The following is a 22,508-nucleotide window of genomic DNA, read 5'->3' on the forward strand; positions in this document are numbered from 1 at the left end:
GACGGATTATTGAATCAATTTAATAATTGTTAAATCCTAGATTTAGGATATTTATCAATTGGGTATTTTAAAGGCTAAGAAATAGGATGATGAATGAATTACTAAATGGTAGGTTTAGGTTAGATTGCAGTCATCACAAAAGTAATCTATTAATAGTTTAGGCTATTGAACTAAATGACAATACATGAAAACAGTGTTTGTATTTTTTTGTTTAAGTGTAAACAGCATAATAGGTAAATAAAAACAATGCAGAGATCTAAAAGTTAATAGTTGATTACATTGATTGGCGATATTATGCAAGGTAAAAGTGATATCCTTTAAGTTGTTAAAACTGATCTGTACAAAAATGCCTACGTAGCTTGTGGTTTTTAGGGATGTACCAACTGTGGAGATGACATCTAATGGGGAAATAGTCTTATTAAAATTCTTGTTGTAAATTGCTGTGCAAGCTAAGAATCTTTTTGTGTTGTGGTATGTCTGATCAAAACACTTTCATAAACTTTGAGTTTAATGGACAAGTAACTTGCCTTTGGTAACTCTGGGTGGATAGGGGCACACTCATTGCACAACCTTGAGTCGTACCCCGATCTCAAACACCAAGGGCACAACCCTTACTGACTCATTACCGACATCAGTTTGCGACCGTCCCGGCATGGTTTGAATCCTTTAGCTGGAGGCCTTGTTTCCTTAAACACTTGATTTAAATTTGAAACTTTCTCAGTATCAATAAAATGGGGAGAGGAGGTCTGGATCCATGTTCAAAGGCACAGAAAGAAAGGATCAGATGGGACATAGGTTTGGCACTTTCATGAAGCCTCGCAGTGCCACTTAAAAGCATGTGCGAGTACTACTTTGAAGTGTTTCCATATCCTGTTTGGTGCCTGGAGAATTTTCTAGACGTGAGGAATATGTGGCTAGAAGTATCCATCAGAAAGCTTTTACAGGACTGGTTAACATAGGTTAAACCACTTTGTTGTTAATTTGCAGGGTAGCCGTGGAGGAACACCTAACCCAAGTGCAAAGAGATGTGAAGACATTCGTGAACCAGTCCGAAAGCAACTTGCTGACCCAGTAAATATAATGTGCTTTTTACCTGTGATGTTACAATTGTATGATGATTACACTAATTGCAATATTGACCTGCTAATCTGAAGCAGCTCTTTCCACAGGATACTGGTAGAGATCACCCTTTGAACTGAGCATGGTTTCATTTTATCTCATGTAGCGTTTGCAGGGAGAGGAAAATCCTTTTGCTTTCTCAAAATACTGCACTTGACAAATTAACAGAACAGGAAACTCAGAGTAATTAGGGCCGTTAAGAATGAAAACATTGTCGGCAAGTGGTTTTATTGGGAATAAAAGGACACCTATCAAATTCAAAAATAGCTTTATTCGGGTTCAAATCAAGAATCCATTAAAGCACAAAAAAATTATCCAAAGCATGAAAATACAAAAATATCAATAAACTTAAAGTAAATAATAAAATCTAAGGAAATAAAAAGATTCCGTTTTTGGACAAGAACTACAACTGGTTACATCAGTTCATAGTCAGTCGGTATCTCATCATACTTTTTAAAAACATAGATACAAAGTACACAGTTACCTCATCCTCTAACATTTGCAGTCTCAATAGAGCAGGTCTGCATTGTCTCAAACCCATTTTTTCAATAACACAATTAAATACTTTCTCCTAACAGAAGAGTAAAATTTGCAAAACAAAATGCAATGAATTAATGATTGTTGGGATACATCATCGCAAGGACACAGGATCAATGTCTTTGACCAGATGTTAACATCAGTTAAGGTCAACAATCTAAAGTCCCCAGGTTATCCGGGTATAGCTACTCTGGGTACAGACTAGATATTGCTGTATGCCATGGCCATGTGACATTATTTGATTTTCCATGACTGGTGTCTTCTTGCCCTCTAGCTGCCATCTTTTGTTCTCCAGGTAACTAAGACAAATTTCTTTCAGATTTTGTCTTGATATTACTGCTAAGGTTGGAGGGATATCAAAAAATTCAGGATGTCCAATGTCTCTTAGGAAATTTTTAACATACACAATCCATTCAATTTTTGCACTCCCCTGGAGTTTTAAGCAGGCTTGAATGATGTCCCTATTCAATTCTGTTTCTTCAGATACCCACACTTTGTGCCATGACAGAATGGGGCTCACCCTGATGAGATCAGATACATAAACTAGTCCCAATTCTCTATGGCAAACATAAGTGGAAGTGGATTTGGGGACAGCCAATAGGTAACTGAGGAAGGCGTTTTCACATTTCTGGATCTCACTTGTGTCTGCGATCCCCCAAATTCCTGCACCATATATCGTGGACACACATTTTGACTAATAAATGTCCAGAAGGATATTTACCGGTTGCCCCCCTAACTTGATTGAAAAATTTCTCACAGCTCCAATCGCACGAGAGAACGCTAGTTTCCTCGTGTTTGCCGCTGTCGACCATGTCCCCTTCATATCGAAGTTGATCCCTAAATAGAAAAAAAAGTATTTGTTGTTTCTATCCTTGTTTGCCAAATAAGTTTTACAATTAACATTACTCTTTTTAGAGCAACACATAGTGAAAGTTTTACTAATGTTACTTTTTAGGCCTTTCGCATTCATGTAATCAGAGAACACGTGAGAGATCTCTGAAGGCCCACTTGCGTCTGTGCCGTAATAAACGCGTCATCCGCGTAAAGCAAATTTGGGGCTGACTTTCCTTCAATTTGTGGGTAATCCTGTCTTTCTTGAATTAGATGGGATGCTACGCTATTAATGTATAAATTAAATAAAAAAGGCGCAAGTATGCATCCCTGACGGACTCCTTTTTTTATAAGGAATTTAGAGGTACACTCCCCCTTGGTCCCAAAGCGTACCTTTGCACCTCGGTATATTTCCTTAATGATGTTGAGCAGGCTTAATTCAATACCCAGCTCTAAAAGGGTGTCCCATAAAATGTCATGACTTAGGCAATCGAAAGCCGAGCTTAAGTCGACAAATGTTAAAAACAACTTGTTCCTTTTTGCCACCACGTATTTGCCAGTAATTATTGCCAAATTTAGACCTTGTTCCACTGTGCCTAACCCTACTTTAAAACCATATTGAAATTTTGAAAGGGCATGTGTTTCTTCCGCCCATAGCTGAAGTCTATTTAAAAGGACCCTCCCTCCTACTTTCATCAAAGAATCTAATAGTGAAATTGGTCTGTAGCATTTTGGGTCATTGCGGTCCCCTTTCTTAAATATAGGAACTACAATGGCTTCCTGCCATGTGGGGATGAACCCTGTTTTATTACAGCCATTTAAAACGTTTGTCAAGAGGGGGGCCCATAATTTGATAGTTTTATATATGTCTACGGGGACCCGATCTGGCCCTGGGGCTTTACCTCCAGAACTCTCCATAATAGCTACTTCAACCTCAGATATTCAAAATCGATATCTAATGGGAAGAGTCCCTGCGTGCTATCCCCTTCCTCCCCACAATTTTCTGTAAGAGTCCTCCCAGGTAAGTAATCCTTTTTATATAATCCAGTAAAATAATTAACCCACGTAGACTCTTCTATTGCCACTTCTATGGTATCTGTTTTTCTATCAGTGAAAAATGGAGCGTTTACCGCCTTCCAGAAACCTATGTTGTCTTTCTGGAGGCAGGCTTGATGTAGAACGTTCCATGCCTCCTGCTTTATTTCCATCTTTCTCATTTTTATTGCAGAATAATATGTAGTTCTAGCATTTCTAATCTCAGTGATGCTTTTTGGCTTTCTCTTAAGTGCCGATTTTAGATCTGCATGAGCTGTACTACATTTTGAATCAATGGGTAATTGTAAACAACAGTATCCAGGCAATAACGGATAAGAATAAACTGGCAAAAAACACACAAAAAATTACATAAAAATTACATGAAGATTAGTGCAATAATATATGGACACAAGTAAAAGAAAGCAAGATAACCAATAATCATAGTCACATATAAAATTTAATACCATGGATACAAATTGATAAAAAATATTACATTATTGATATTAAAATAAAAGATAACATTAGGAGAAAACAGATAGACTAATCTCTTTATCGTGAAGTAAGAGAGTGGAAACTTTGATGCTTTCCACTGCTGATAGTTCGGGTCAACGCGTTTCGACAAGTGTCTTCATCAGGACCTTAACAGCACCTTATCAGCACATATCTGAAGCTGTTTCTCAAATGAATCTTCAGGAAAAATTAGTTCAAACGATTTAAAAGGCAATGCCACGAAGTATTAATCATTCCACTTTATATATAGGAGTAAGAGTTCCTGCTGATATCTCAATATTTCATATAAAACTTGCTATGAACGGACAACTCTTCAGATCTTCGTATTGGCGTGTTCTTAAAGATTCCCAGCTATACAGGATTAGAGACTGCGTCACGCGTTTCTTTTTCCCCACATATATTTGCGTAGTGTTTGTCCAATGTTAGCCGGCACACGGAAGTTCTGTGCTCTGCTTGTAAAGCGGCTAGGCTGAAAGGCGAACGGGTTCAGAAACGAAGTGCTGATTAGAAACAGCAATCCGGCGCGAGCAATGGCGGCGAGAGTGTCCGTGGCAAGGGAGAAAAGCCTACATTTTGAATCAAACCATCCTTCAACTTCTCTTGAGCTTTTCTTCTTTGTTCCTGTTAGGGCTTTACTAATCTCGTCTGTAATATTACAAAAAGCCGCTGTGACTAAGGCACAGTTGCTCGTTTCCGAGAGACAAACCATGAAATTATTATACTTGTTTTTTATTAAATTCTGGACAAAGTTGGCGGGCTCTATTTTGCTCCATTTTATAGTATAACCATTTCTCTTTGCTAAATGTATCCTGTGACCATACAGATTATTAGTTACATCGTGGTTATTTCTATTCATTGTTTCCATAGTTACCGCAAAGCTATTGGGAAAATGATCGCTAATTGCTATATCATCTGTATTAAAGTCGAAAAAATTATCAGCACTGCTATTTGAGGCCAGAACAAAATCTATCAACGAGTTGCAGCCTCTGCCATTGAATGTAGGTTTAAAATCGACCTGTGGAGTACATAATTCATTTCCAAATCCCAGGTCTGGTGCAAACAACAACTCGTTAAAGATATTCCCGAAAAATGAATGTACAAAATGGGTACAGGGTTCACCTTTAGTGTTGACCAGGCCACATGTCCCTGTTTGACTCATTGGGCATAATGAACAATTAAAATCACCCATCCATAACACACAACTCCCGGAGGGGTGATCTCCATCAGAGTTCTGTGCGCTATGTAAGAGCTTTTCCCCTACATTAACTATTTCTGTCTTGGGAATATTATTATAAATGTTTATCAATTGAAAGATCTCATTTCCTGACATCTTGAGTTCCAAGGACTGATAATATTATGAACTTGCCAAGAATTTTCCCGTTGTGACTTTAAGTAGGTTCAAAATGTAAATACAAAGACCCCCTTTATGTCTGCCCCTTACGGATGGCTCAGCGGGGGTATGAAAGGTACGGTAGCCACTAATATGGTTTTTTTTTCCTTTCTCATGTCTCCTGGAGACTAATAATAGAAAAATTAGATAAAAAAGGTAAAAACATTGGATCTTTAAATTTATTAGTTAATCCAGCCACATTCCAAGATAGGAAAGTGATAGAATCTCCTCTCTCTCCTGGCTCTTGACCATCAGGCTGGAAAACCTGCTTATGATGGCCATCCCAGAATGTAACCGATGGATTACAGGGCATTAGTGCAATGTTCTCAAAATTATTAATGTCACCCGTGTTGCCCGTTGCATCCCTCGTGTTAAGAATGGTTTGTCTACCGCTACCTATTGTTACCAAATTATTTTCAGTTTTTAGGTCTGCCCACTCACTTATCCTTATTTGCTTCCCGGGATCCAGGGACTTTTGCTTGCTTTTCTCCATACCAGTATCTTCTGTGTTATCTACGCTTGGTTTTAGTCAATCCACCATTCCTAGAGAACTAAACCTATTTTGTAGTGGCAGATGGCTCTTAGTAGTTAATGGGCCATATCGATGATTTTCTACTCTGCCCTGGGTATGGTGTGTTACAAGTGTCCACTCCTCTCCACTACCTTGCAAGTTAGGAGAAGGGTAGAAATACGACAATGGTCGAGATTCCACCGAGGACCCTACTTTTTGATTTCGATTATTCCAGGAGCAAATATAATCTACAAAACTGGGATCTCTAAAATTTACCAGTACACAATCTCCTGGTATTGTTTTTGGGCTAGTTCCCACCCAAGGAACTCTACGTACCATCATTATTTCGCTCTTTAAATATTACGGTAAAGGTCTATTGGTATTGAGCCAAAATGTCACTTTATTTTTGAGACACTTAAATGATTCTTGATTTGGCTCTTTCAGTTCTGGCACTCCAGTTAAGACTATCACATACGGGCTACATTCCGGTGGTAAATCAATATTATCAATGTTACAAACCCCCCTGGGTACCCCCCCCAGTCAGTACTCCTTCACTCTTTTTTTTTTTTTTTTGTCTTATGGTGAGCGGGTTGATCCTTTTCCAGACGTTTTAGGGGTTTTTGGCGTTTCTGACTAAAGTGGGTACTGCCAAGACAGCAGGGGATTTTGAGCAGCTTCGATCAGTAGTGGTCAATAATTGATGAGTTGCTTGTACGTTACATGAGGTACTTGGCTGGGAGATACCCAAACAAGACTATTTAGTGTGCCCAGCAACCGTAGCAGAACCTAAAGCTAGTTCGAGTTTACAAAGCTGCTGTTCAATAAGTAAGAGCTTTGCTTCCAGGGGAGTAAGAGTTGACCTTAGCAGTGCCCCATTTTTTTCAAAAGGGAATCCTCATCCAACTCTGTTCTACCTAGAGTGTTAACATCATCTTCAGAGCACAAATCTCGATTTAATGGTTCCAGGGATTGTGCAATGGATGTGCTCTGTGTATGTAGTGAATCATTCCCTGGCTGTGTAAGAGTTAGGTCAATTTTACTCTGCCCTTTAGTGGGTTTAGCTTTTCTAGCTCCTGTGTTAGCCACCATCGCCCGCTTATTCTTTGGTACGGCACCTTCCCGTCTAGCACGTAATTGCCTAGTGTGTTGGCTTTTTGGGGAAATTTCCATTAGTACTTCCTGGACAGCCTCTCTCTCTGCTAGGGAGGGTCTACTAAGCACAGGTAAAGAACAAAACGAATCTTGGGTGCTTGGTGGACTGTGTATAAGTACCTCAGTGTCCGGACCTGTGCCGGAGTCTTGCCGGAGTCGTGCCAGAGTCCTGCCCGTCTGTGCCCATCCGCGCACAACCGGGCACTAAGGCCTACCCCCCTGTTTGTTGACTGACATATTCCTCAGGTGAGCTACACCAGCTAGATTCTAGCACTCTTACCTTAACTTCAACCACTCTGACCAAGTTAAGAGACAGGTATACTGCCAACTAATAGGAGTATGCCGGGGCGTCACCCCAACCTGAGATTAACTAGCCTGAATACTAAATAGCTACAAAAACACCATCTTGAAATTTTTACTTTTCTTCAAGATGAAGACATTGATATCCTAACTCTTACAGAAACGTGGCTGGGCGACAGCTCTCTACCCGATGTCATTGCCACCCTCCCTAACGATTATGGTGCTATATGGCATAATCGTGCAGACAATGCCCGAGGGGGTGGTGTGGCAATTCTCTTTAAAAAACACTTAACGGTTACTAAATTAATGGCCGAAACAGTTGATCTAGCGGATATACTTGGGGTGTGGATTACACTGCGAAACACCTGCCTTGTCATCCTTAGTCTACTGCCCACCAAAATCTACCTCTCTGTTTAATGACCTATTGACCCCAATCATCTCAGATATCTGTACACGTTATCAAAAGGTCTTAATAACAGGAGATTTTAATGTCCACTGGGACAAATCACGCAAGGACGGGGCAACGCGACTGCTGGCAAATACTATGGCCACACTTGGGCTCAAACAATTAGTAGAGGCACCCACACATACTAAAGGTCACACTCTTGATCTTATCTGGACCTCTGATCCAGCTGTAGCTCTAACAGATATCCTACCCTGCATATGGTCAGACCATTAACTGATAAATTGCAATATCCCTATAGATGGCTATTTGCCTCAACCACTACCCCTTAAATCTAAAAAAGTTTGTCAATGGAGGAAAATTGACTCAGAAACTCTGACTGACACCCGTCTCAAAAATTCACAGTTATGATACGCATGGGGATCTTGATCAGGAATATGCGAATCTAATGCAAAACCTCGGTCAGGCTATTGATCAAATTGCACCCGAAAGAAATCAAAAGATAAATACAACGGTAAACGGGGCCCCATGGTTCAATTCTTCCTTGAGGGAACACAAAATAAAACTCCGCCTTTTAGAGAGACGCTGGAGGAAAACAAATGATCCCATAGACAGGGATCATTATAAAACGTTTCTTAAACTGTACAAAACCTGTATTCGGTCAGCAAAAGCAGAGTACTATGAATCCCGAATAAACAACGCGGACAATGTACAAAAAGAAACCTTTAAGATCTTATCAGAGTTGAGCAAGAAAGTAGAAAGATCAGAATCTCCAATTGATTGTAACACCTTTCAATACTACTTCCTCGACAAGGTACAAATTATTCTTAATGACATCAAGAATACCTCCAGCAGTCACTCCTTTTCTCCCTATCCCCAAGCCCCCCGCCAAAATACACTATTTCTAAGTTTCCTTTGATTGATTCTACAGTCTTAGGACAGCTCATGAATCAAACAAAGTCTGGCTCACCTGCAGATCCAGGTCCCCCTAGCATTTTTCGCCTGGCGCTCCCTGCTTTAGAAAGTCATTTTGTCTCCCTACTAAATAAATCATTAGACACTGGCCAGCTTCCATCCAGTTTTAAAGAAGCACGAGTTAGGCCCCTAATAAAGAAGCCCGGGACTGATCCCATCAACCTAAAAAATTATAGGCCAATATCTCAGCTACCTTTCCTGTCCAAGATTTTGAAACAACATGTTCTGATATCTCTTTCATCATTCCTGGAGTCACACCATCTACTCCAGGAGCGTCAAGCAGGTTTTCGGGCGCATCACAGCACCGAATTGGTGATGCTTTCGGTGCTTGATGAGCTCAGAGGTATGGCTGACAGTAAAAAAACGAGTGCCCTAATATTAGACCTGTCAGCGGCATTCGACACTGTCAGCCATACCCTGCTTTTGGACAGACTGGCCGCGTTCGAGATACAAGACGCAGCCTATAAATGGCTCAAATCCTTTCTCTCTGGAAGATCTCAAAGGATTCAACTAAAGGACTGTATATCAAAGTTGGGTATCCTGAAGTGTAGAGTCCCTCAGGGATCTGCTTTGTCCCCACTCCTTTTTAACCTTTATTTGCAGCCCCTAATTGACTCCTTGGTAAGCATGGGCTGTAAAACCTTCAACTATGCCGACGATACCCAGTTGTTACTTAGTATTGATAATACGGCATCCGCACAGACCCATGCCCAAAAAATACCTAGTCATATGGTGAGCTGGATGACAGCAAATTCATTGAAGATCAACCCAGAAAAAACGGAGGTCCTGGTGGTTTCAACCGAAGCGTCTCCTTGGGGAGATTTGTTTTGGCCTCAAGATCTTGGCCCGACCCCTAAACCATGTGCCAATGTAAAAAGTCTAGGCATAAAGATTGACCATGAGTTGTCAATGGTCAGCAACATCTCCTCATTGGTTGGGACCTGCACTAACTTAATTAGACAGTTACGTAGGTTAGTCCCTCTGCTCTCCTCCTCCACGCTCCGTACAATTGTCTCTGCCACAATAATCTCAAGATTAGATTATGGGAATGCCCTGTATTTGGGTCTCCCCAAAACACTGACAAAAAGGTTGCAAGTAGTCCTGAATGATGTAGCTAGGCTGATCTTTAGGCTACCTAGAACCACTCATGCATCACCGTTGCTATGTAAGCTACATTGGCTCCCCATAAAACAACGGGTGAAGTTCAAAAGTCTGTGCATCGCCCATAAGGCAATCTATGGTCAAGCACCTGCTTACATTAAAGAACGCCTTGGAGTTTACAAACCGACACGATCACTAAGGTCCTCGAACACTCAACTGTTGTCTTGTCCCCGCTATAAATTAGCAACGAAGGGTGGCAGATCTTTTTCAGTAGTGGTTCCACAGTTTTGAAATAAACTTCCAGAGTCTCTATATAAGGAACCCAATTTGTTGCAGTTCAGGAAATTTCTAAAAACACTCTTGTTTAGGGAAGCCCTAAGCTCCACTTAGTGTCACTGCTTTACGTATCTGTTTGTTTTGTTAGTATAGCTCTTTTCTGTCAAAAGCTCCTCGAGACCTGACGGTGATATGGCGCTATACAAGCTGTAGTTAACAATAACAATATTGTTAGTTCGTTTATTGTTGTCTGGTGTGCGAGCATTTGCAAGATGGCCCATTGAAGATCTTTTAGCCATTTCCAAATCTTGCGAGACCCGCCGTTCCATCAGGGATATCCCTTGATCGATGATGGAATTGGTCCCTATTATAAAATTATCTAGAGTTCCCAGTAAGAGAGCCCCTGTAGCGGCCTTACTCCTGCACTCGCGTGCGGGCATACTAGTGGTACAATGTTCCTGTAGGTACTGCTTACCCAGGAACCAGGGTCCAACAGAAGAACACAGAGTCTAAGGGGTCAGAGGGGGGGGGGGGGAGGGGGAGAGTCGGTCTTAAGCGGTCTATAACGGGCGCGCCCTTGGCCCGGGCTTCGTGGGCCCCCGCGGTGCGCGCGAGTGGTCAGTTATATACAGGAAGATGAAGGGCGGGAAGAGGCACCAGCTGCGTCGGATGAACGCGCGCTGGGACTGCTGGTCCTCGCAGTCCCACTCCCAAAGTTAGAAATCCTGCCCGTATCGGCAAAGGTCACAGGGCACAGATAGAGATGGTCCCAAGGCAAAAGGTAGGCTCAGCAGAATTTTGCCCTCAGTCACGGCTGCGAGCGGCTCCCGCGAAGCGGGGGTCGCGAGCCGTTATGTAGTGCTGGAGGGCGGGAAGAGGCACCAGCTGCGTCGGATCAAAGCGCGCTGTGACTGCTAGTCCTCGCAGTCCCACTCCCAAAGTTAGAAATCCTGCCCGTATCGGCAAAGGTCATAGGGCACAGATAGAGATGGTCCCAAGACAAAAGGTAGGCTCAGCAGAATTTTGCCCTCAGTCACGGCTGCGAGCGGCACCCTGTGTCTGATGACCCGGAGTTTGGTCACTTAGACTTTCCAAAGCAGAGTTGAAGATCCTGTCCTGAAAAACTGCATTTTTTCTTTGCTTGACCTCCGTGGAAAGAGTGAGTAAATCGCACACACTAGCTGTCAAAAAATAGTTTTTGCTGGTCTCTGGGCATAAGGATGTAATATGTCTAAATCAAAAATTAACTCCAAATATACAGTCCCACTTTCATCACTCCATGAGTCAGATTCTAAATTCTCTTTCCAAACCCTACCTCAAGTGCCTTAAGGTCTTTCTGTGTGTAGGTGCCCTAAATTCTGCTTTGACAGATCTAAAGACCTATGACAAACTGACCAACATTTTGTCCTTCTGTGAGCCTTGAAGGGTCTGTTTCCCACTTCTAAGCAAAGTCTGTTGAGGTGGGTCTCTGTTATCAGACACTTCTGTCAGAAAGAACAGGCACTACTGCTTGTCTACAGATGCACTAGCAGATTATTTGGTGGGTTTAGCATTTCTGCCCAATCTCTTTGGTTAAGGCAAGCCTCTTTCTTTCTAATATACTATTTCCTCCTTACTATTCTAATTCAAGCATGTGAATCTATCAATAGAAGTATGTTATCCCTTTTTCTCTTGTCCTTGATATCTAAGCTATTGTGGCCTCTAGAGCGAGTGAGGGTGCTCAGTTAATAAACATGTACTTAAATAAGTTAATGCTTAAATGAAATTAGATAAAAATTAAGGATGTTCAAAGGTAATGTTTAGGTTCATTATATAATTAAGCAGTGATTGAGGACGGATTATTGAATCAATTTATTAATTGTTAAATCCTAGATTTAGGATATTTATCAATTGGGTATTTTAAAGGCTAAGAAATTGGATGATGAATGAATTACTAAATGGTAGGTTTAGGTTAGATTGCAGTCATCACAAAAGTAATCTATTAATAGTTTAGGTTATTGAACTAAATTAAAATATATGAAAACAGTGTTTGTATTTTTTGTTTAAGTGTAAACCGCATAATAGGTAAATAAAAACAATGCAGAGATCTAAAAGTTAATTGTTGATTACATTGATTGGCGATATTATGCACGGTAAAAATTATATCCTTTAAGTTGTTAAAACAGATCTGTACAAAAATGCCTACGTAGCTTGTGGTTTTTAGGGATGTACCAACTGTGGAGATGACATCTAATGGGGAAATAGTCTTTTTGAAATTCTTGTTGTAAATTGCTGTGCAAGCGAAGAATCTTTTTGTGTTGTGGTATGTCTGATCACTTTCATAAGCTTTATGAGTTTAATTGACAAGTAACTTGCCTTTGGTAACTCTCAGGGTGGATAGGGGCACACTCATTACACAACCTTGAGTCGTGCCCCGATTTTAAACATCAAGGTCACAACCCTTACTGACTCCTTACCGACATCTGTTTGCGACCGTCCCGGCATGGTTTGAATCCTTTAGGTGGATGCCTTGTTTCCTTAAACACTGGATTTTAATTTGAAACTTTCTCAGTATCAATAAAATGGGGAGAGGAGATCTGGATCCATGTTCAAAGGCACAGAAAGAAAGGATCAGATGGGACATAGGTTTGGCGCTTTCATGCTGCTCAGCTCCGTTTCTTCAGGTCGGAAAAAAGCCAACATGAAGCCTCGCAGTGCCACTTAAAAGCATGTGCGAGTACTACTTTGAAGTGTTTCCATATCCTGTTTGGTGCCTGGAGAATATTCTAGACGTGAGGAATATGCGGCTAGAAGTATCCATCAGAAAGCTTTTACAGGACTGGTTAACACCGGTTAAACCACTTTGTTGTTAATTTGCAGGGTAGCCGTGGAGGAACACCAAAACCTAAACCACGTGCAAAGAGATGTGAAGACATTCGTGAACAAGCCAGACAGCAACTTGTAGACCAAGTAAATATAATGTGCTTTTTACCTGTGATGATACAATTACATGATGATTACACGGATTGCAATATTGACCTGCTAATCTGAAGCAGCTCTTTCCACAGGATACTGGTAGAGATCACCCTTTGAACTGAGCATGGTTTCATTTTATCTCATGTAGCGTTTGCAGGGAGAGGAAAATCCGTTTGCTTTCTCAAAATACTGCACTTGACAAAATAACACAACAGGAAACTCGGAATAATTAGGGACGTTCAGAATGAAAACATTGTCGGCAAGTGGTTTTATTGGGAAGAAAAGGACACCTATCACCTTTTAAGCATCCCAACGGGAGGAGTTAGTCTGGCTTGCATTCTCCAGCCTACAAACCTTTAACAATGTGAAAATACTAAATTCACAGGCCCAGCAAAGCAAGAACCCTGGTTGAGGGTGCAGCAAAGATTACGGAATAGCTTCACAATATGTTGAATACAAAATAGACTAGGATAATAAAAGTGCATCATGGATCTTGGATCCTGCCTGCTTGCCTCATGAAGGTTTGATTAACCTAGATGGGCTGCTATGTTAATTGTTTTATCAAACTCCCATATTTAATGTTGTGATTCCCGCCTTAAGAAATGGAACTATGTGAAGTGTGTAATACATTAACAATCCCAGTGCTGTTGAACTGTAGCCCCAGAGAAGTAACTTTTGTTTTTTTTAAGATCGCTAGGTAATACACATTCTTCTGCTTCAATATTAAACCCCAAGACCATTTAAGTAAGCATGATAAGGTCACTTGTTTAAAAAATAGAAATATCACAATTGTCACCTCAGTAAAAATAAAACTATTTTAGGGTCTCGCCTACACACCGGTCTTAGCTGCCTGTTTAGGAAACCCCTCTTGTGGACCATACAGCAAACTTGAACCATGAGCTTTTTGCCAGCCCATTGCTTACTAGTGGTTGGCTTTCTTGTCACTCCCCTTTGCTTGTTTCCTATTCAAAGACGATCCTTCCTCTTCTTGTGTTTGTCCCTCCCCTGATGCATACCATCTTTACCATTGTATTTATTAGTTTGACTTGTAATCTTCTACTGCCCTCATTCAAGAAACAGTTTTTTTCCTCATCAAGCACTAAGTGTGTGTTGCGTCTGTTTTACTAAGTATTTCCCTTGTGTGCCAATCCCCCCCATACATCTCTGCCCCTCTTCGAATATTTCCTGGTAGCCCTTGCCTAGCAGTTTTCTTCAACTGTAGTTTTTTTGGCAACACTTTTTCCTTGATTTTGTAATTGTGGTCCCGATCACCTAATTACAGGTTTATGTTGGCTTTAAGTGAGGTTGCTTGATTTTCTTTGGTGTAATGGTACAGTTCCTGAGCTTTATCAACTGCCACTTTCTTTCCAGTCTACAGATGAGCGTTATAACAGATCTGCCTACTGGCTCTTGCTTCATTAAAGTGAGCCAACAGCTTGTTCTTCACAAACACAAACAATGCTTAAAGGTTTTAACCTTTATTTCTTCCCATTAACTGCAGCTGTTTTTAGGCAAGGGTGAGTTTACAGCTGCAATCCGTTTACATCTTTTCAGACTTTTGTTGACTTTTGAGTGGTTGGTTGATTATCTTTGAGCCATTTAAAAATATATATATTATTTTGTTGAGTTTTCAAAGAATTTAAACAAACACCCCTCTGCGCACACTCCCACCACCTGTGAGGACACTCTGCCAACAATTCGAATTCTTCCTTCCAATTGTCACAGTTCTCCAGACCGTGCTCCGTATTCTCATCCCAGTGCGTCGTGGTCATTTATCCAGTTTCTAGTTCTTCCTGTTTTCCCAGAGTTCTTCTCCACAGTCCAGGTCAATGAAGGCTTTATCAGCCATTCATCTTTTCTTTGATGCTTCCTGTTCAGACAGCCTTTTCTTTTTTTTTTTAAAGATTTTTTTGGGTTCTTGCCTCAGACATCACGTGCACTGTCTGTTGCGAGGTATTGCTCTCCTACACTAGGCTTGGAACCCGCCCGTTGCTTACCAGTTGTTGACTTCATTGTCCCACATTTGCTTGCTTCTTCATTAGCTGTGTGGGCACTCCTTGCTCTTGTTTTGCCCCGTCTCCTAGAGCATGGATGCATTTCGATGTCCTTTTACTGCTCCCTTTTTCAGGCAGGGGCTACTTTTTTATGTTTAATAACTTTAAGTATGTGTTCTCCTGGAATCGTTAAGTCTGCATGAGTGAATAACGTGTGTGAAAAGAGCCATCTGGAGGAGAAAGCAGAACTGAGGCTGAAAGGGTTTTCTATCCCCAATTCTGAACCGTTTTTTATTTCTTTTTTTAATGATTGAGGCAGTTAGCGTTTGTTTTCATAGTTCAGTTTTCACTAATGGTATCTAGGTTAAAAAAAAATCCCCACATGTTGAGATGTTCTAAATGCACTCGGTTTGTTTATGCCCTTGGAGGAAAACCAGAAATTGGCCAAAATACAGCAATTATCTTTTTTGAGAAAAAGGGGAAAATGCTGTGCAAGAATTTATAGTTTTCCTTTCTCCAGAAATTGCATCAACAATAGGTTTTATGTGATAACATCACTCTACTCCTAGCTTTCAATAACAGATCGATTTAGATATATAATTACTTAATGGTGGTCTACAGTAGGTAGTTATAGTTAGGACCAAAGTTTCCATAGGACCCTGACACTCCTGAGGCGGAAGCCGGGAGCGATAGCATTACTTTAAAAAAAATTGTGAACTGCACTTTTATTTTAATTATACCTACTTTCTTGCTTTCCTGGGCATTATTTCTTATTTGGTCACTGCCGCGCAGCGAAGGTTAACGCTGCCGCGGGCAGGGGAAATCTTCCTTTGGCGCCATCATCTGACCAGAACTAAGGCCACGCCCCTACTAGTCCCTATAAAAATGTGTATACCTCAGACGCACAGCGGCCGAGTGCAGCGGGCGCGCCGAAGACGCGCCTAAGGCAAGCCCGTCTGCGCCCGTTCGGGGCACTTGGCACGGGGCACGTCCCCCTGCCGGTTTCGTCAAATATACTTCTGCTCATTTGATTCACCTACACTCCTGCCACCCTACCCCCCCTACACTTCCGTCCAGCCTTGAGTCACTGGGGATTCTTTGCGCCAGAGACACCTTTCCTGAGATAGCAACTCCTATACTCCCTGCTTCTCTCTTCACCTTAATTTCTCCCACTATCAATAGGCTTCTAAACTCCAACCTTAAAGTCATCTACCTTAATACACGTTCACTGGTAAAACACCAATTGGAAATTTTTGCCCTGTTAGATTCGGAGAAACCGGACATATTACTACTAACGGAAACCTGGCTCAATGAGGAGTCTGCCCCTGACATTCTTGCGGCAATCCCCACTGGTTATTACATCATCCAAGCGAACAGAGCTTCAGGAAAATTGGGAGGTGGGGTTGCAGCGATTGTTAAGAATTCTATTAGATTCTCTGTCCAGACTTCAGTCCGTATTCACTCGGTCGACCATCTTGTGTTGAGACTTGAATCTCCAGTGACCCCGCTCATCTGTGTCCTAGTCTACCGTCCCCCTCAGTCCATGCCCAATTTCCCTACAATGTTTGGAGACATGATCTCCCAACTTGTCATCAACAAGTCTAAACTTTTAATCTTAGGTGATTTCAATTATTGGCCCTTTGATGTCAGAGAGCACATATTCTGCTACATTCTCCGATCTTCTTGTTAGCATGAACTGCCTCTCTCATATAAAATCAGCCACTCACATTAAGGGTTACATCCTAGATCAGATTTGTGCCTCCAAACCTGGACATAACCGCTCTCTCAATCTCACCTTGTCTAATGTCAGACCATTATACGATTTCCTTTTCCCTCATGATTGCCCCCTGCCCTAGCAGAGTTCTGGAAGGTAACCTATCGGCCCGGAATTGGAATAGGGCCAATATTAATGAATTTGTCACGTTACTTAGATCTTCCACCCCCCCCCAATCTTGGATCCATCGATACCCAAGCTTCTGCCCTCACACACTGGCTAGAATCAGCAAGCGATACTGTGGCCCCACTTAGACAGATCCAAACTAAACGCCTGCACGACGCCTAAAGGTGGTTCACTGAGGACCTCAAAGCCCTGAAGCTGGGCCTCAGGCAGGCTGAGCGCCGGTGGCGATGCGGCTACGCCCCTGATATGAAAATACGATTTTCAACCCTGCTAAAGGAATACAAATTAGAGGTCCTGCAAGCTAAGACCACCTATTTTTCCCAAAAAATTGCTGACTCCTCCACCAGAACCAAGGATATTTTCTCCATCGTGGAGGAACTGTCAAACCCAGATAGGGTTACCATTAAACCCCTTCCTTCTTGTGCACTTTGTGACTCCTTAAACCTATTTTTCATGGAGAAAATCGCCAATATCAAGAACAGCATTCTTTCTTCGACCCCGCCCTATCCCCCTAGGCCTGACCCTGCCTTGTTCTCTTCCAACTCTATGCAGCTGACCCAGATTCCTCCAATCTTTGAGGCGGAGCTTCTTGCCCTTTTAAAAAAGGTTACCTCCTGATCCCCCACGGATTGCTGCCCTCCTCTGATTCTCCGTGAGGCCTTTACAGCCTGCCCTTCCCACCCTTTGGCTCTGCTGAACAACTCTCTCTTCTGGCCTAGTTCCTTGGTCATTTAAAAGAGCAGAGGTTGTGCCCATCCTAAAGAAACCCACAGCAAAGTCATTGAGTCTCATGTCACCAACATCTTGAGCACCTTTATTGAAGACTCCCACTTCCTTGATTCCCAACAAGCTGGGTTCGAGGCATGTGGGCTGCTGAATTCATATCTGTGCATAGATCGCCGCCTAGTGTTGGGTCCGGATGATTGAACATTGTTGTCCTGGAAGAGTCTTTGAAGTATCACGAGATAGGTGGCTCCTCCCCTGGACTACAGTGCGCATGGGCATCGACTCCATCCTCAGATTGTTTTTTTCCGCCATTGGGTTCGGATGTCTTTGAATTCCCTCTTGTCGGAATCGATAGAAAACTTTCTTGAGACCAAAAGGTCTTTAGTCTAATACGTCGGTATAGTCTTGCGTTCGGTCTTAGTTCTTCCAGCTCGGTTCCGAGCCGGATTCTCTACACCCGCGTGCTCTCGGCGCGGAAGGCCCAGTCGACTTTCCAGACCTATCGACCGTCCATCATGGAACGAAGTCCATTCAAGAGATGTCCCGTCTGCAACTCGAAGTTTCCCCACATCGACGTCCACCCGGTGTGCAACAAGTGTCTGTCGCCGGACCACGATGAAGCCAAGTGTATGGCTTGTTCACGCTTCAGGTCCAAGAAGACTCTTAAACTTCGACGAGCTGCGCGCCAGGAGGCCCAGCATGCTGCACCGGCGCCTGTGGACATCTTCAATGCAGGGGATGTCTAGGACGAATCTATCCAGGACATTTCTGAGTCGAACCCCGCGTCGGACGTCGACTACGTCTACTACGCGGATGCAGAGATGTTCGAGGCCGAAGAAGTCGTCGACGAGGTAGGAGACGACGATGGGTCCCTCGGGGCCACGGAGGATAGCTCGGATGAGGAGCTTCCTCAAACTGACTCTGGGGCCGTGCCAATTCATAAGGCTCAGGTCGAGGGATCGCCTTCGGGCCTTACCCAAGATCTTACTATGGGTTCTACGGCCCCGCCTTCGGGCTCGGCCACGGACATTGCTGTTGAGCCACTCCCTGGCAAAACTAAACCAAAAGTGAAACCTACGGTCTCGACTCCAGACACTGCGCAGGTGCCGTCCTCGAAACCGAAAGTGCGCATCGCTTTGATCGGCTCCAAGGCCTCGGAGCCCTCGGCGCCGAAGAAGCCGAAGGTGGCTGTCGAGCCGAAGGCTCAAGTCAAGGGCGTCGAGACGAAGTCTGCCGCGCCGAAGACTAAACTGAAGGTGGTCGAGCCGAGCGCGTCGGCGCCGAAGACGGTCGACGCCGGCAAAAGCCTCAGCGACCCAAAGAAGGCTATCGGCGACCCGAAGAAAGCTCTCGGTGACCCGAAGAAACGGCTGGATGACCCGAAGGTTCTCGCGACTCCGGATCAGCAGGACAAGGCCATGGGCACCGCGCCCCGACAGTCGACTCCAGGTGTGGCCTTGAGGGATTCCATTGAACCGGCGCGCCCATCCGCCGCGTTCACCAAGAAGGTGACGGACTCCCTGCAGCGCATCAGGGACGGGAGCGCGTCGGTCAGTCCGAAGGATCCTCCGCCTACAAAACCGGTGGAGAAACCACTTAAGGCGTCCACGCCCATCCATTTCACGTTGCCGCCAAAGACAGCGCCGAAGGATTTCGCTCCTAAGGTGGTCGCCAGCGTGCCCAAGAAGGTCTCCTCGGCGCCGAAGTCGTCAGCGGTGGTCCCCGGCCCACAACCTCGACGACCTTCAGTGGACGAGCATCAGGAACACTTCGATGCCGAAACGGGCAGGCTTTCCCCCCACAAGCGGAAAATCGCCTCAGAACGCCCAATGGAGTCCTACAAGATCCCTCTCAAAAAAGGACTCTGCTTTCACTCCCGTCTTGGTGGAACCCCTTTCCCCACAGACTCATAATGTTTCGCCCACTTACTCTGATGTGGATGCTGGAGAGGGGGATGATGAGGATGAGTACAGTTATCCTGTCTATACAGACTCTGAGGATACCAACGAACCCTGGGCCGCTGGTGGTGACCCGTGTGATCCTCAATCAGGACAAGACCCTCAACTAGTTTCTGCAAAAACGTCCCCTACAGAAGACACTGCAGCTTTCAATGCCCTCATTGAGCGGGCAGCTAACAATCACAACGTCCAGCTCCATGCTGACCCTGTGGATGTCGACTTCCTTTTTGATACCTTCTCAGTCTCAGAAAAAACTGTTAAGACTCTGCCTATGCTGAAAGGTGTTTTAAAGCATGCTGCTGAGATCTTTAAAGAACCTACCAGGGCGAGGGTGATAAACCCTAGGATTGTGAAAAAATACAAGTCGGCGCCTACTGATCCTACCTACATCAAAGGACAGTTGCCTCTGGACTCCCTTGTTGTCTCGAATGCCCGGAAGAGGGCTAATTCTCAGACTACGGGTGATGCTCCTCCCCCAGACAAAGAATCCAAGGTCTTTGAGGCATCGGGGAAGAGGGTAGCAGCACAGGCAGCCAACATCTGGCGCATTTCTAACACACAAGCGCTTCTGGCGCGGTATGACAGGGCACACTACGACACACTGGAGACCCTGTTGCAGCACCTGCCTGATGAATACAAGGAGGCGGCTGAGATGCTGATTCAGGAAGGGAAGCTGATCTCTAACGCTTCAATTAAGTGCGCTCTGGACGCGGCTGATACCGCTGCCAGGGCTATAAACACTAGTGTTATGCTACGGCGACATGCCTGGCTGAGAATCTCTGGATTTAAGCCAGAAATCCAAACCACCATCCTTAACCAAACAGTCAACCAGATCACCTGTTTGGCCCGGAGGTTGACACCACCCTAGAAAAAATTAAAAAGGACACGGAGACTGCGAAATCCATGGGTGCCTTACAGTCCCAGCAGTTTCGGGGTGGGTCTTTTCGTCGCTCAAGCACTAGAGGCATTTCCAGGGGCCAGCTCTCCCAGTCCACGCAGTACTACAAGGGCAACACTCAGTCCACATACACCAACAAGAGTCTAGGTGGATATCGTGGTAACAGCGCCAAGGGCAGAGGTCGTGGAAACAACAGCTCCAGATCCTCTGCCACCAGCAAACAGTGACGCCTTGTCACTGCCCCCCGACCACACACCGGTCGGGGGGAGACTCCAGCAGTTCCTGCCGGTCTGGAAGTCCATCACCACAGACAGGTGGGTCAGGAAACTTATTCAATACGGTTATTGTCTGGAGTTAACATCCACTCCACCCAACATGCCCCCAAGAAACCGTCCTATGTCGGTCGAGCATTTGCACTTATTGCAGCAGGAAGTCACCGTTATGCTGCAAAAAAGAGCAATAGAGCTCGTGCCTATGCAAGAAAGAGGCACAGGGGTCTACTCCCTGTACTTCTTAATACCAAAGAAGGACGGGTCCCTCAGGCCCATCCTGGACCTCAGGCCACTCAACCATTACATCCTGTCGGAGCATTTCATATGCTGACCCTGCAGCAAGTGCTCCCGTTGCTCAGTCAGGGGGATTTTCTCGCAACTTTAGACCTAAAGAATGCGTACTTTCACATTCCACTGCACCCTTCACACAGGAAATACCTCCGGTTCACCATACAAAACCAGCACTACCAGTTCAAGGTTTTGCCTTTCGGTGTCACCACGGCACCCAGGGTGTTCACAAAGTGCCTGGTGACAGTGGCATGAGAACAAAGACAGGTTCGCCTTAAGCGCAGTAAGGCTACGCCACATCTATGTGAAACAAAAAAGTTGCCAGTACTGCTCCAACACTTTTAGCATAGATTCAAGAGGCTGAGTTGATTCTCAACTTTGAATGACCACTTTTTTAGTCAAATGTATCACAAAAGAAATTTTTTGTATAAATATATTTTTATTTTACTCGCAATTTTTTTGAATAATTTTGAAATTGTTTTCTTCTTTCTATGTGTCAACAAAAGACATTCACAATTAAGAATTTAAAGTAGCAATGAAAAAGAAGAATGAATCTTTTAGGAAAGCTCGTGGGTGTATGTAATTAGATGGGGTGGGGGATTGTGTAGGCAAAGCAGGGAAGACTAACTACATGTAATTCAAACGTTCTCTCTTCAAACGCACTGCACTTCACTCAATCCGCAAGCATTCTGGGCAATACCAAATACGTACAAGTGGTGAGGGGAGGGGTTGGAAAAAGTGTATGGAAAGATGTGTAGAAAGAAATAGAAAGTATTATTAAGGCCCCTGTTAGAATATATACAATTTGAGTGGGCCTAGGAAAATTGAAGCTCAAATCAAATTCTTGTCAAATTTCAACACTAATTCTCTAAATCAAATGCACTACATGCAAACGTCCAGTTGCAGATAAATAAATCTAGTAGCAAATAATCATTGACAAAGTCAATACAATCCAAACAAGTGAAATATGTACAAGTGATGAAAAGGTCAAAGGTCGATGCGTTTCGAATCCCATTAATCTGTGGGATTCTCCTCAGGACCGAAACAGAACTAATCTGTGGGGGTTTCTAGTAGGTTTCTTTAGTGGAAATGGGTCTGTTTGTTTATGCTCCTAGAACAATGGCGTCCTTATGCCGGTCTCAGTAAATGAGAAACAAAGCATTCAGTCTTGTTTTCCGTTGTTTTTGTCTTGATACCACAAAACACTTCTGGCAGTCTCCTTTGGCGCCAAAGGAGACTGCCAGAAGTGTTTCCCCCACAGATTAGTTCTGTTTCGGTCCTGAGGAGAATCCCACAGATTAATGGGATTCGAAACGCGTCGACCTTTGACCTTTTCATCACTTGTACATATTTCACTTGTTTGGATTGTATTGACTT

At 43.6% G+C, this 22,508-nt stretch overlaps 1 protein-coding gene across 3 annotated transcripts in view; it reads left to right on the forward strand.

Moving 5' to 3' along the window:
• HAUS6 (HAUS augmin like complex subunit 6) overlaps positions 1 to 22,508 on the forward strand; it is a 407,393-nt gene that overhangs the window by 272,686 nt on the left and 112,199 nt on the right. Inside the window, exons 14-15 of one of the 3 annotated variants that reach the window (XM_086961463.1) lie at positions 988 to 1,071; positions 13,000 to 13,089. In XM_086961463.1, coding sequence (XP_086817589.1) covers positions 988 to 1,071; positions 13,000 to 13,089 — 174 coding nt within the window. The remainder of the gene's footprint in view (positions 1 to 987; positions 1,072 to 12,999; positions 13,090 to 22,508) is intronic. The other 2 variants (XM_086961465.1, XM_086961464.1) reach the window with 2 other exon arrangements.

The sequence above is a fragment of the Lissotriton vulgaris genome, chromosome 3_1, assembly GCF_964263255.1.
Source record: "Lissotriton vulgaris chromosome 3_1, aLisVul1.2, whole genome shotgun sequence".
Lineage (NCBI taxonomy): Eukaryota > Metazoa > Chordata > Amphibia > Caudata > Salamandridae > Lissotriton > Lissotriton vulgaris.